This window comes from Hydractinia symbiolongicarpus, chromosome 6 (assembly GCF_029227915.1).
Source record: "Hydractinia symbiolongicarpus strain clone_291-10 chromosome 6, HSymV2.1, whole genome shotgun sequence".
In the NCBI taxonomy this organism is placed as follows: domain Eukaryota; kingdom Metazoa; phylum Cnidaria; class Hydrozoa; order Anthoathecata; family Hydractiniidae; genus Hydractinia; species Hydractinia symbiolongicarpus.
This window is the reverse complement of record NC_079880.1, coordinates 11,029,088-11,044,221: the sequence shown is the minus strand read 5'-3', so window position 1 is coordinate 11,044,221 and position 15,134 is coordinate 11,029,088. Positions and strand designations below refer to the sequence as shown.

Genomic DNA, 15,134 nt, shown 5'->3' with positions numbered 1-15,134 from the left:
TTCGGCTCTCGAAACATTGAGGCTAAACTTTTCGTACAAAGAGACCTGGTTTCTTCCTCCTGTATATATGTAACAGACTTGTAGCGTACTTTATATCCTCCCATGTTCTTACTAACACCTTCAGATCAGAATTCGCTCTTTGCCCTGCCATGTATGTATTCTACTGGAAAATGGGGTGAAATTTAAAAAAAATTAAAGGAGTTAAAATATTCAAGCGCATGACCTTGGGTTGCCAAGTATTGAAAGAGATCAGAGAAAGTAGTTGCGGTTTCTAGTCTTTTTCTTGACTCGATTAAATTGCATGACATTTTACTTAATTACTATTATGTTACACGAATAATCGAGGCCTACTCCTCGTCAGAATTAATCTCACCTTGTGTCCCGTAGTTCCTCATTGGAATCGTTGAAAATGCTGTTTGCTTAATGTGTTTTAATTTTTTTTCACATTTAGCTAACTTTAGGAGGAGTTTTCAAGAACCACAATGGTTACTAAAGATTTTACCTTATCAGTGGAGAATGCAGGGATTATTCGCCTATATCTTCCCCATCTTAAGTCTTTGTTTGGGGATGTGCATATAAATTTTGAGGGAACAGATACGAGTTCCCGAACGAAAATTGAGTGGGTTTGTTTAACTGGCCCAACTGGAGAAGCTTGCAATAAAGTTAAGGTATGTACTAGTATGTTATTTCATGTTTAGAATACCTAATTTTCTGTTTAATTTATGTTAGCTAGAAAGAGGAAAATTAAAATACAGTTTCTTCTCCCAGCTATACCTAGCTAGCCTAGCTACACATATTTGATAACGTGTCGCGAAATTTCCTTACTTATATGACCATATTGTCTTAGTAATTGAAAAATGGTTGCGTTCAGCTCAGAGTTACTTTAATCGAGGCATATCATAGCGAAGAAACAAAAACAGCAAGTGTTGCATTATGATGTTAATAACACTTAGAACCAAGCATCCAACTATATATTATGCAATGGCCTGTGTTTTACTCACTAAAAACACAAGCATGAGGCCTAGGGAAATTGATCCATTTTCTCATTCATTGCCTGCCTGTGTTTGAACATTATATGATGTGAACATTATATGATGATTATATGATATGAACATTATATGATTATATGATATGATGTGCCATTTAATTTCTATTTGCTCTCTCAAATAAGTAGTCATTATATATAGAATATCTAATTTGTAAAATATCTAATTTGTGAAATATCAAGTTTGTGATGTATATACACTTTTTTTCCAAAGCATAAAGTCAAGCTGAAAATTCTTTGCAGCTGAAGATTACATGAAAGTTCGCATGTAATTTTTTCAGCCATGGAAAAAAAATTCCTTGTGCTGAAACCAGAATACATTAAATAGGCAAAAGAAAGTATATACATGTATCTAAAGTTGAAAAGGAATTCTGTACATATAAGCATAAAAAAATGAATATTTTTGTTCAGAAAAAAATGTGTACAACAAAATAGCCTTTTTGTTAAATAATCATCGCATATGTTTTTAATGTATATATATTTGAAAACTATTTGACACATTCAGTGATTTGTGATTTGCACCATTTGGTATAATTTATAAAGCATAATTTATAAAACTGCTTCATTATCTAGTACAAACATGAAGTTGCAGTTGTTTTGTTGTAATGTTTGTTTATATTTACCAAATATAACCAATGTAATTGAAATAGTTAAAAAAAAATTTTTCTGTTCTTTGTTTAGAACTACATCACTTCTTTAACCAATCCCAGTAACAAGGTGATTATTAAAATCCCTGCATGGCTACAGTCAGAACTCATTCGCAATGATTCAAGTTTACTAAAAGAACTGGAAAGGGAAAGTGGTGCAGTTATTGAAGTGGAGGATGAGTCTGGTCAGTTAAACATACAGGGTGTAGATGAATTAACAGTTGTAGTTGCAAAATCACTTATTGATGAAAAATTAGAAGAGGGGCAAAAGTCAACAAAAAACAATGATATTACTAAACGAAAAAATGAATTAGATGCATCCATCACAGAAGTATGCGAAGGTGTCAAGCAATTTGCCCTGAAACTAGGATACGATGATAATGATATTATGTTAGCAGCAAATAAGTGCAGTACCAAAGGTGATCATGTTAACGAGAATACTCTTTTACAGGAGCTAGTCAAAAATAGTCCACAAAAATTGAAGGAAAATTTAAATCAGAAAGATGACAAATATTTTCCTGTGGTTACCAGCACTGTTGGTGAAGTGACATCAGCACAAACAACCCGTGTTTCAGCTGTGGTCAATGATGATATGCGGGATATCGTAATTGATGGTAGCAATGTGGCTATGTGGTATGTGTAAATTTTGTACAATCTTGGGTGTAAAATTTTTAAATTCAAATTTTCATGATTTTAGTCTGATGTTGTTTTTAGACGATTGTTGTCCTAAAATTTAATTTTTGTGTGTGTATAAATATTGTATTTAAATATATGCCTAACATATCTGCAGGTTGTAAAAATGATAATGGCATTTTCAGGACACCAAATTTATTTCTCAAAACTTTTTGTTTTTAGTCATGGACATAAGGAAACATTTTCTTGCAGTGGCATCGACATTGTAGTAGAATGGTTCCGGCAACGTGGCCATAAAAATATTGTTGTGTTTGTACCACAATGGCGTCAAGAAGCATCAACAACAGAAAGTCCAATCACAAATCAAGATATATTGACTCGTTTAGATAAGGAGAGAGTCTTAGTTTTTACTCCATCACGTCGTATAAATGGTCGTCGTGTTGTTTGTTATGACGACCGTTACATTGTAAAACACGCATTTGACACTGACAGTGTTGTTGTGTCAAATGATAACTTCCGCGATTTGTGCAAAGAATCATCTGACTGGAAGTCATTTATTGAGCAGCGCCTACTGATGTACTCTTTCGTGAATGACACATTTATGCCACCAGATGATCCATTGGGTAGGTGTGGGCCTACTCTAGATGAATTTTTACGGAAAGGCACAAAAAGTAGACCTTGTCCCTATAAAAACAAATGTACTTATGGTAGTAAGTGTCGCTTTTACCATCCGGAGAAAGAAGCAAGTAGTAGACATGGACGTGCTGCTCCCTCACCTTCCAATAGCTTTCATTCATCTCCAAGTCAAACAAAATATGTTCCTCCAAGTGCAATGTCATGTGCTGCAGAATACAAGGCTTACGATAGAACTTTTAGTAATTTTCAGCAGGATGTGATAGCTCGAGGTGGCATATCCATGTCGGAAATGGGTGAAAAGGGAACAGATGCATACCCTGCCAGACAGGACTGGAACACTTTAGACAGAAATAGTCAAGGAACTTCATCTTATAACCAACATTATTATCAACCAAACTCAAGTGGGTACCAGTCCCAGCATCACCCGAACATGCCAGGTTATTATGTAACTTCCCAGCCTTCCTATTCCCTGCCATCCCAGTATCCATATTCAACTCCAGAAAATTCATTTTCTCACCAAAGTAACGTTTATGCACCACATCAGCAAAACAACCTTGTAATGCGACCAAATCAATCAAATTGTCAGCAGTATTCAACACCAAGGTCTTATAATCAACATTTAAATGTGATGCCCGGTTATGTTGATCCGAGAATGCTTAACCAATATTACAGGGCACCGACCAATATCCCTGTAATGCATCCTGTTGTTATGCCGATTGGTAAGTAGCAATAAGTTTCTTGTGATAAGTATTGAGTTTGAGAGACAGCAGTTCAAGAAAAAAATTCCACAATGTGCAATGTGAAGAATTTTTTAGAATTTTGCCCAAGGCGCTGTTTGTATGTTGTTAATTTTGATTTGCTAAATATTGTTCCATTTGTTTAAATTTGCCGAGTGAATATAATACAACACAACATTGGTTGACTGATTAGCGGGTCATCTGAGCTACTCTACTCCATATGTTTGCTCTCGCGATCTCTCGCGTTGACGAGATTTGAGAGCATTTAAGTTGTAGATACGTTGTTGTTTTCAGTGTTGTACAATTGTTTTTATGCTTTGGTAGCCGTTATTAAGAGCAGCTATTGATTGTGTTGGCGTTTTTATTCTAGAAACCACGTTGGTCCATGAAACAGTTGGCAATCGCGAGTATTTGCTTAGATCTGAGCATTACCCTTCGAAGGAAGACGTTCGGTTTAGTAGACTTACAGAAATGTTTCCAGGAAGAGCGCATGTGATATCAAAAGTACTGGCAGACCATCCTAACGAATCGAACCTTAATGTTTTAGCTTCTTTTATTTTATAATAAAAATTATATATATATAATAACATGGGATGCGCTGTTGCAGATGAATATTCTTTACGTATCAGCGTAATTTAATTCTTTTTGTATATTTTTTTTATATGGGAGAATGTCTGTTTTGATAAATCTTCTGTATCGTGTACGATTGTTGCGTGTTTTTTTTCACTATATATCATATTTTATATAAAAATGAGAGAAATTTTAAAATTTTAACTAGTATGAATTTTAATCCTTAAACAGGAACAGACTTAGACGGAATTCTATTTTACGATTAATCCGGATAATCCATAATTTCTAACGCCATTGCCAGCTATAGAACTTTAATTTAACCTTCTGACGCAAGGCACGAAAAGTAATTGCGCGTCTAATGTTATCAACAAAGGTCTCAATGATAGGGAGGATTAGTAACCTTGGCATGGAAATTGGTTAACTACTTAAAATTAAGAAAAAACGCTTGACTGAAGTAAACAGAAATTCTGGGGACTACAATCAATTTTCTATAGTGGGCACCAAAAGAAATTTAAAAATAGAGTGTGTGTGTGGTATTTCTTTTCTTTGATTCTGTAACAGTCTGGCTTGGCTTTACATCTTTTTTTTCTTTATAAGAAACCTTAGTGAAGAAATTCGTCACCGTGTGTTTATTTACATGATTTGAAATCCTCAATTTTAATGTTAAGTAAACATAAAATTTCAATGAGAATATCAAATGCTTTATGTAGCTATTTTTTACAATCTTTTTAACCAATATTTGGACTTATTAAAGAACTTACTTATGAGCCCCCTTTTTTGCAGAAGTATTAAGATAGGAAAAACAACACTTTCTCTAAACAGGAATTTAAAACGCTTTTGTTTACAGCAAATTTCCGTTGTTAAAGTATATCCACTTTTTACATGCTTGACTGAGTACGAAATCATTCAGTGATTACAATCAAGTTGCATCATCTTTGTCAAAGTGTTTGCTTTGTACCTAGAGCTATATAAGGACCGGTATTTTATTCTCCGACTTGGTGATTCTATTATGGAATTCCTGATGTGACGCATATATAATTTAAACCCTATGGTATATTAAGTATATATAGATATATGATATGTAAAGCTTTTACGAGACGACATGTTTGAAGCAAACGCAAAAAAATGCTCGACACTTTTTATACCACACTATATTATATAGCTTGCTGTCTGCCTGTGAGCAAAAGAAAATGGAACTGCGAGTATCACGGGTGAATTCCGCTGGGGTTTTCAACAGGCTCACGACGTTTTAAAAAGAAAAATGAGGAAATAATGTCTCTCTATTTATGACATCATATTGTAACATGTGTTGCGTGTTTCCTCTGTCTGTTTTTTTCTCAAAATATTTTGATTGGTTCCTGTTGGCAAATCTGAATATAAAGGTGTACTTTATATTTTGCGTATGTATTTATATGTATATACAAATATCGCTGTTCAAATTGTATTTTATTGTTTCTCTTGTCGTTTTTGCTATCCCACTGTTCATTTTTCAAATAATTACAAACTGGAGTCTTATCCAATTAAAAAAACAACACGTATAGTAAATATTAGACGTTGCATATGGGAGGAACAATATTAAGTTGACATTAAATTGTTGTTGAATGAAGCAGTGATTTCACTAATTTTGGAGTTCTATTGAGTAATTTGACAACTAGACGTGGTCAGCTCTTTCTGAGCAATATTATTCTACAAAAAAAGGGTTAAAGGCCTAAGGTTCAAACAGTAAAAACAAAACGCGCGCTGTGTTCGTCATTTGCTGCCGAAGCGATGGTGCGCAATATGCCAAAAAAGCGTAACGAACGTAAACGTTAATCGAAATAATATAACGTCGAAACGTGTTTTCAATTTTTTTTTCTATCTATTTTTTTCAGGCCTTGACAAGCTTAGAAAGAGTGAAACAGAATTACATAATACATATTTTTAAAGTTTTAATGAGAAGCACATTTCGGGCTAAAGTCTAATTAAGTAAGGACTAAAAAAGTGCCCGCTAGAAAATGCTATCAAACTTGTGTTGAGATACCTTTGGTTTTCTTATCACACGTTGACTATCTATATACATATTTATTTATTTGTTTATTTAACAACAACAACAAGCAAGACATACAACCCTGATCACAGCTTTTTGATTTTCTCAGCTCGTAAACAAGACAGTAAATTCTGCACGAATCCAAAATGGCGGTTTAAAAAAATGTTAAAACTACATTCTTGTGCATCAACTGCAATAGGAGTCAATCAACCTCGATTTCAGGCCTTTTCGCTTTTCTATTGATCGTGCCATTAAAATACAAGAGACGAGGTTGAAGCTAATCCTTCATAAAACATACGCATTAAAGAGACATGAAGCCTAACATCTCAAAGCGGAACTATGGTACCCTAGTTAAGATATTCTTGGCCGGAATTCAATTTACGTAAGCGCGAATCAAACATTTAAAAAAAGTTTTGTTTGTTTTAAACAATATTCGAATAACTTAGCCGGACATAATTGGGAACAATAATAAATTTGTTTAACCATATTTTCGCATTGACATCAATGTTCATAATACACTTAGTCTACCCAGACACATTCTTAAGAGTAAAAGGCATTAGGATTACAGAACCACCCGGTAATCTGTGGCTTCCTAGCTCGCTATAAATAGCATATCAATGAGAGTTAGCAATTACGCGCTTAATTATAAGAACTTGTTAAATAAGAAAGTAAGGCTAATATTTTGCAAACCATTGCAAACATACGGTTGACTCTCGAACACGCGAACATCTCGTTAGGTCCAACAAAGTTGTCAGAGTCTCGGAGGAATTTCTCTCTATAAGTCCAACTTTTTTCTCTTCTTATCAGGCTCATTCAGTAGAATTCGAATTTGTTAACTAGATATGAATATTCGAATGTTTTCAAAGCGTTCGAATTTTTAAAATGTTGTTAAAGCAACCAAAACTAAACAAACAAACAAGTCTTGCGTTTGTTGTTCTGGGTGCGAAATGGCGCCTGCAAAGCGGAGATGAACCAACAGATCTAATTATTACAATCTAATAATAAAGATCTAATTATTACGATTTAATTATTTAAATAGTACTGTCTTGCATATTCCGTAAATATGACTTAATAATGGCCGTTTACGGCAAAATCGTCGTCAAAAAAAATAATAAAGTAACGGAACTGGTGTTGTTACTTATGTTTTAAACATACAATGTTACCCATCAATATTAAAGCAACAGATCTATCGGCTTTAAATTCTCTTTTGGAAATGGAAAGTTTATTAGCCCGGGACAGAGCTTTGTAATTTTGCAGAAAAAAGTAAAAAGTAAAAAGCCTTCAGGTTCACCTGTCTTTTTTCTTGATTTACCAAAATTTTTGCAAACTTAAGCTCTCGATAGGTCAAACTTTTCTAAGATCCCGTGAAGGTTCGAGTTATCAATAGTCAACTGTATTAAGAACGAACTTAGTCTGAATTTTCCACGGATTATCAGAACAAAAAAATGTTCGTTTTAAACCTTTTTTATCCGTTTTTACGCTAGTTAAACATATGTTGAAATCTTTTCATAATAAGAAATTCAACATCATCTGTATTTTTCCATTCCTTAAAAATATTCCTCTCTATCCGCAAATACAAACAGAAAATTTCAAGCTGAAAAAGTGTGAAAAATGAAATCTAAGCCTCGACGTAAACTTTGACATTTCAATAAAAAACAAAAAAAAATGTGTGAGTAAGCACATCTATTATATTATTGCCTTGATGTGCCAACTAAATCAACAAACTAGATTTCGCGCGCTTTTACCACAGAAGAAAATAATTTAGTATGTATAACGGCTTCCTATGTAAAATTAAACTGATCAAGTAATGTGTAATCAATTTGCTCGTTTCCAAAAGTTTAAAAAACATGTAGCGCTTTCATTTAGGTAACAAATTTAATGAGGGTAATTGTATTAGAAATGAAAAGCTTGTTAGTCCGGGACAATGATTTGTAATTACACAGAAAGTGATTAAAAAAGTACGTCGAAATTCACCTGTCGTAGTCTTCTTTTCTCGTTTTTCCAAAATGCTCGAAAATTCGAACTCTCGATAGGCGCTTTCATTAATTGCCTAAATGAACGCGCCACATGTTAAAATTAGTAGGGTAATTCTTTTTAAAGCTCAGTCGTCCACATTAGGGCGATGATATCTTGTTTCATTTCTTAAGACGACGAACTTTTGGCGTGTCAGTGGAAATTAAAAAGGGTGATATTTTTATGTTCATCTTAGGTTAAAGTAAAAGATGAACCATGATCTTTCGTGATGTAAGGTAGTAAAGGGTAACTTCAAAAGCTTGTCGGCATCATAACATTCAGTTTAAATCTTTAGATTTAAAATTTCAATTTGACGGTTGTTTTGAAAGACGTGTTTCAGTTGTAGGATTTTCTATAAAAATCTATTAAAATGAAAAATATCTACCGACTTGCAATTAAAAGAAATATAGAAGAGTTTATGGCAAATCAGATCCTGGTGAATGCTCGGCAGAAGGTATCACTTTTCAATATGTTGTGTCTTCTTAAGCAATTAATTAATGGTGAAACCAAAGAAAGCATTTTTGAGGAGACATTCTAAAGAATATGAAAACCAAACGTTCGCAAATTGATATTCTCGATAAGAACATAGTAAACTTTTAATGTAAAAATGTAATTTGTTTTCTAAAGTTTTTCTCTCTTTGCCAAAATATAGTTTTACAACAATTTAGTGATATGCGTCTCGTCTTCTCTTTAGCGATAAATCTTTCTTATCCCAAATCTTTTTATTTGCAACATTTTCCTTGTTTCTTCTCTACGAAGAATATTATGTAAATTGCTGATAACAAAAGTCTTCTTTCCTTCTTTTTTTCTTCCTTTCATCATGCGTATCTTTGTATCATACACTGCTTTCATTCACTTTATGTAAGGATGGTACGCGATTGAAATAAAGTGATAAATTTGATCCCAATAATATCAATTGGGGAGAAAGCTTTAAGCATGCGTATATATTTGTTTCAGGCGTTTTCCCACACTTGTCCATCATGTATACCTGATGATTTCGCCAGTTTATGTACGTGCTAATCTTTCTAAATTTTCAAAAAAGTAATTTTTAGCCCCTGTTTATTTTATTTTCAAAAATTTTCGTATTCAAATTAGTCGACACGTACAGCGCTGATTATGGACCTCGACCCGAAACTTTTCTCTCCTTTTGATATCGAGACAGCAAATAAAAAATACCCTGACACCGGTCGTCGTAAAAATAGCGGCGAGTGATATTTGCAGCAAGTGGCCCATGCGAAATTAAAATGGCGGTACGTAATGGAGCTTTTTAAGTTGCGAATAGTGTGGAGTTTGATAAAATTGGTAAACTTTTCAAAAAAAGTATTTTGGCTGTTTTCCCATGAAGTTCTTTAGTTGAAAAAGTTCTAAAATTCTTGAGTCTCATAAATTATTGTTAAAGAAATTTTTTGTCTTTCTTATTTTATCATACATTTCCTCTGTTACATATCATAAGAATGTCAAAAACATAATCATACCTTCAATCATAATTGTTTTAAGAATTTGTTATTCTTAACCAAATTAGCCAGGAGATCTGATGTTGTGCATCAGTTATGGAACCACCGGTAAACTGCTGTGGGACTTTTGTATTTCCTCTTATTACCAACATATGTTTCCACCGATGACTTTAATGTTAAAGAAATGCTTCGATCTATCATATCAAGGAGATGGTATATGTATAAGCTGATTCACACTAAGTAGTTGGAAGTAAAACATTTTTATTTTGGGAAGGGTGATGTGTTACGTTTTTTGACTTGTAATATTGCATTTTAACAATAAGCTGTGGTAAAGTAAAAAAAAAGCAACTGACAGTTTAACCGTAAACGGCCTTTTTAGTCATGTGAGTATCCAACAGACATCCTCATTTTGGGCAAATTAAAAGTACCACAGTCAAACGTTACTTACTTTAGAATTGTTTAGGGATAAAAAATACCAGTTTTTAGGATTTGCATAAAAATGCATTAGCTATACTTTTTGAGTTTTAAAATTAGGGCTGGTAAGATTTGTTAGAACTACAAAATTTAGTCAAATCGATTTTTATGCAAAAAGATGGTAAAAGGATTTTTAAGAAGAAGACATGATAAGAAGATTCCGAACCAAAAGTACTGAAAATCAATTAAACTCTACCAGCACATTTTCACATCTTCCGACCAGGTATAGATAAGACTAATACCGCATGTAAGAGACGACTGTAACTAAATGAGTTGTGAATATTATCTTTCAAAGGTGACCGTACTTTCCCCGGCATTAGGTCTTGCATAATCTTCAAAAATAATCATAAAAAATAGCTTGTCACATCAATCTGCGAAAGAACAAAGGCTTTTAAGCACTTTGCAACAGTATTCCAACTAAAAACCGACACTTCCACGAAAAAAGTTATTGCAGCTTTGTAGTAATCGCCTGTGGCTATAAACTCAGAAAGTACAACTACTACAAATTTACTTTTATATTGATTTCAACGGGTTTGTCTATAAGAATCCTAAACAAATTTCAAATCAATGGCCCTCTTTCTACCCATTAAAAAGGGGGTTTTTGGTATGGGCTAATATGGTCATTACGGGTAAACCAATCCTTGGATAAAATCGGGTTTCCTTACTACTACCTGACATTGTGAGAAGGTAAACGCCCGTGATTTATAACACATAATAACTAAGCTAGAAGATTATTTAGATTCCTAGCACAATCTTGGTCAAACTATGGGGAGTTAATCATAAAGTTCAAAATATAAGTAATACGTAGGCTATTTCTATAATAGATTTACACATTTTGAACTTGCCATAGTTCAGGTTCTGTGGAATATTTCGTTGCACAAACCCGCTAGAGAATGTCACCAATAGATTTTAAACCCTTCCTACCTGGCATCACTTTTGCATACACGTAGTACAAAAGTGATGTAATTATAGATCCCAACGTCGTCATTGAATTATATATCTTATGCCCCTCTCTCTCCCCTAATTAATTTTCTGAATAACTTTTCACTACGTCATTGAAACGATCTTGAAACGATCTGGTATCATGGTGAAAAAAATCCCAACAATTTTGATGAACTTTGAACTATATATTTAAATAAAAACCTATATACATACATTACAATAAAAAAGCGAGTAACCTATCTCTATAATAATAATATTCTAGTGTTGTGGAAATAAGTATGACTTCAGCATCAGTTAATTCGTCCATTTTTTCTAAAATTTTCATCATCAAAGGTATAACTGGATCTGTGTATATTGGGTCACCTTAAGTTGTTCAAAGATTTTATTTCAATACCATCAATAACAAATAAACAAGATGGTTAAGTATAACAATATCTTATAAAAATTATTGAAGGGCATACCATAGTAACGTAATGCAGAAACACCACTCTGTTCACTGAATTAAATGCATTAGCAGCATCAATTAGGAAAACTGCTTCTGTCCTGTTGCTTGAAGACATGTCGGATTGCGTGTATGGTAGCTTCACATCCAGCTTCGTTTCTAGCACACACTGATGGAACAATGTCTTCTTTTGGTGTGGAAGAAACTTTGCCGGCAAATCGTCGTAAAACTTCACCAACATCAATTGGCCTTAACCCAGGTCTTTTATCAAGGCGAATTAACGGGCAGGTCAGAAAAGTTTGCTTATTTATTGTACATTACATCAGCAAATTCTTTGCATAAATCTGTAGAACTTTCTTTAAAGCATTTCGACGTGCACATTATCCTCCAACCATCAACGTCTACCTGAAGACCCTGAACCACCTCTCGTCTTCAATGCAGCCTTGCATTAATGTTTTCGAATTTGATTTATTGTACAATTTCCGGTGTATCTGGGAGGAGAACTGTGCTATCTATTTCAGAAGCTTCAGGATGTTTTTGTTTCAAAAGTTTGAGCGTTTTGTTGTTTAAGATTTAATTTTGAATGTTCTTAGGCAATAACTTTATACCTCCATTGACTTTCCCTTTTTGTATTTGTGTAGCAATGCGTACCAACTGATAGCCTTGTGGTAGAGCGTTCGCTTTCAGTGCGGGAGGTCTTGGGTTCAAGCCCCGGCCGAGTCATGCCAGAGACTATAAAAGTGTGAATCTATCCTTTCTGCTTAGCGCTCAGCATGAGAATAGGATTGATATCTTAGGCGGTTGTCTAAGTAAGCGATTGTTGTGCTTCCACGACTTTCGTAGCTCAAATGGGAGCTTTAAATGCGCTAGGACCCCTTTCGCAGGACCCTCGTTGATAGCAGTACCAATAGGAACTGAAGAGGCTATCCTGGGTAAATAATAGTAGTAATGTAATGTAGTGCATTAAAATTAGGTTGTTTTGAATCGTCTCAGCTTCTTTCAGTAAATCAAGAATCTCACTATATCACCAATTCGCCATGGGATGAATCTTTTTCCAAAGCTGTTAAATGATATTTAGCTTTAGAATTTTTGCTTGGCTTTCAAAGGAGGTTTGAGTTTCAATGGCAAATCTCTCACCTATTCATACATCAATCTGATTGTTTTGATATATTTTTTCCAGCTTTGTCAGTGGGAAAAAGGAAAACGTTTTTTTGCCAGTACACAATCTGTTCATATGCATGTTGTAGTGGCGACTCGAATTTGGTGTTGTCGACACAATTTTTATTGGAAGGCACTTGTATTTCCTTTATATATTTGGCATTTTCGTTGATGTTGTTTTAATCCTCGTAAAGATATAAAAATTTAGTTTCAATTTTCGCAAATAAGGGTTTAAGCGTTTCAGTATTCAAGTCTTCAAAGTTAACTAACTGATTAATAATGGATGTTTTGGTAATTGCTGATTATAAAAAGAAAAATGTTTGTAAATGAAGGACACAAATGCAATTTTAACACCAACTGAATCAACCCCAGGTTGTCATTCAATTATTTTCTTTAACCTTTCTGTTCACAATGGTTACGTCGCAGCTTTATTTCAAACCAACCATAAAGTTTAACCTTAAACCGGAAAAAAACCTTGGACTTGTGAACAAACCCGGGCCAAAGACTGGATAAAGATGAGATCAAATTTGATTTGTCAATCTTCAATTTCATTTCAGGGAGTGTGATTGATTGCAATACATTTTAAAGAAGAAAGCAATTGGTGTCAGGGTTGTTTAGACAAATTTTGTATACTCCAATTTGACAAATTGGATTCAACAAGTTAAAGTAAGAAAGTGTAAAGCAGAATCAAACTTATCGAATTTGATAAGGAAGGGGCCCATCATTTTGAAAAAGTTTTTTAAAAGAAATTATGATTTCTCAACAATAAGTAACAAGTCTGTGAGCTGTTTCGGTGTTGTTGGTATTGTTGTTTTGGTACGGTATTTTGAAATTGCTATAATTTTACCACAACTCGACAGTGTCCCGGCTCTGCGCAGACTCTATGTACCTCTATCCATTACGCGATTTTAAAGATTCCGCGCCAACGAAATCAATTTTTTAAAACATGTGTGCATATAAAAAGTATTTTGTATACTCCGAGTAATCAACTAGTCTATATAATAACACAAAGACTGTCTGTGTCTGTGTGTCTGTAACAGACAAAGAGTACGTGTTCATTTTCCTTTGATGTTCCCCAAAATACATGTCTACTATGTTAAATCTTCTGGCGTTACCGCGCGACATCAATTACACTACTTTAACGGTAACATTCTATCTACGTCATCAAAAAACCTGAGCCCTAAAATCTCTGCAACTGTCTGTCAAAAGTACATGATCCTATGCATTTTCTTGATCAGTGTTTCAAGATCTATACAATGAAGTCAACATAGAAATTTCCAAAAAATTTTTTGTGTGTATTTTCGCGGGTCTTTGCTGACGTCAACAAAATTTTTAAACCCTTATATCTCCTTAACCGTATGACGAAAGCACATGTTCCTTAACATTTTCTTCATCAACGTATCGAGCTCTACATATTACATGCAACAGATCAACTAAATTTCGCCCATTCTGTATCCGCACTGCTGACGTCAGCATAAATTTTAAAGCAACCTATTTTTCCATTGTTCTTCTGCCTAAGTGGATTTCTCCACGGGCCTTATAGATTAGTAAAAAATGTGGTGAACTAGTTACTACATAGATGTTTGCCATCATTGCAATCTGCACTTTGCACTTTCTATTCTCTACACACAAGCAATTATTATCCAATAAATGTCATATACATTCCAGTTTAATTAAATCATTCTTGGTTAAGCCTTGTTAAGATCTGTGAAGCAGACCTAAAAGCCAGTGAATTATAAAGTGAAGCCAGTGAATCAGAAAGTGAAACAAGCCATTCACAAGTCACTTTAAGGGCAATTTTTAATACGAACAAAGAAGAAGCTATTTTTTTAAAGCGTCTCCTCAAAAAAACACTAGTAATTCCAAATTGTGGGGAATTGTTGTAGGCAAAGGAATTCTGGTGTTCGCTACGCTTAAATATAAGTTTTCCTCATCTTAAAGTCATTTGTGTATCTCATTTCGACCTGTTTCACAATATTCCGGGTGTTAGTTGCTTTCTTTTATGTCAAAGAGGTCGTTTGTCTATGAACGGCTATTTCTTTGTCCAAAATACTCTGTGCAACTTTGTATGAACTATTCAAGTAGCCAACGGTGAAACTGTTTCTGCACCAGATGAAATAGGTTGGGAGTTTGGTGGAGCCTCAAATTCAACGAAAAATGCACCCGAAATGAATTATGTTCTAAATAAGTCAAAAACAGGCGAGTTTCAAGCAGTTTTTAATCCTAAATTAATTTTTTTTTAAATTTCACAAGCGTAAACAAAAATTACTTTTAGCTAACAGGCATGAGAAAATTCCTGGCATACAATATTCGCAAAACTTTTTTGCGAATATCGTACTTACAGACCGCAAAGAGTT

The 15,134-nt window shown here is 34.0% G+C and overlaps 1 protein-coding gene across 1 annotated transcript; it reads left to right on the top strand.

Annotated features, from left to right (window-relative positions):
* Positions 1 to 359: 359 nt before the first annotated feature.
* LOC130647239 (uncharacterized) lies at positions 360 to 5,712 on the top strand. Its single transcript, XM_057453025.1, has 4 exons — positions 360 to 668; positions 1,727 to 2,325; positions 2,548 to 3,680; positions 4,069 to 5,712. The coding sequence occupies exons 1-4, from the start codon at positions 483 to 485 to the stop codon at positions 4,260 to 4,262; spliced, it is 2,112 nt and encodes a 703-aa protein (XP_057309008.1). The 5' UTR covers positions 360 to 482; the 3' UTR covers positions 4,263 to 5,712.
* The last annotated feature ends 9,422 nt before the right edge of the window (positions 5,713 to 15,134 follow it).

Excerpts from the sequence above, each read along its gene's own strand:
- LOC130647239 (XM_057453025.1), top strand. The coding sequence starts at position 483 with ATGGTTACTAAAGATTTTACCTTATCAGTGGAGAATGCAGGGATTATT. Across the intron at positions 2,326-2,547 it reads GGTAGCAATGTGGCTATGTG|TCATGGACATAAGGAAACAT; the intron begins GTATGTGTAAAT and ends TTTTGTTTTTAG. Across the intron at positions 3,681-4,068 it reads TCCTGTTGTTATGCCGATTG|AAACCACGTTGGTCCATGAA; the intron begins GTAAGTAGCAAT and ends TTTTTATTCTAG.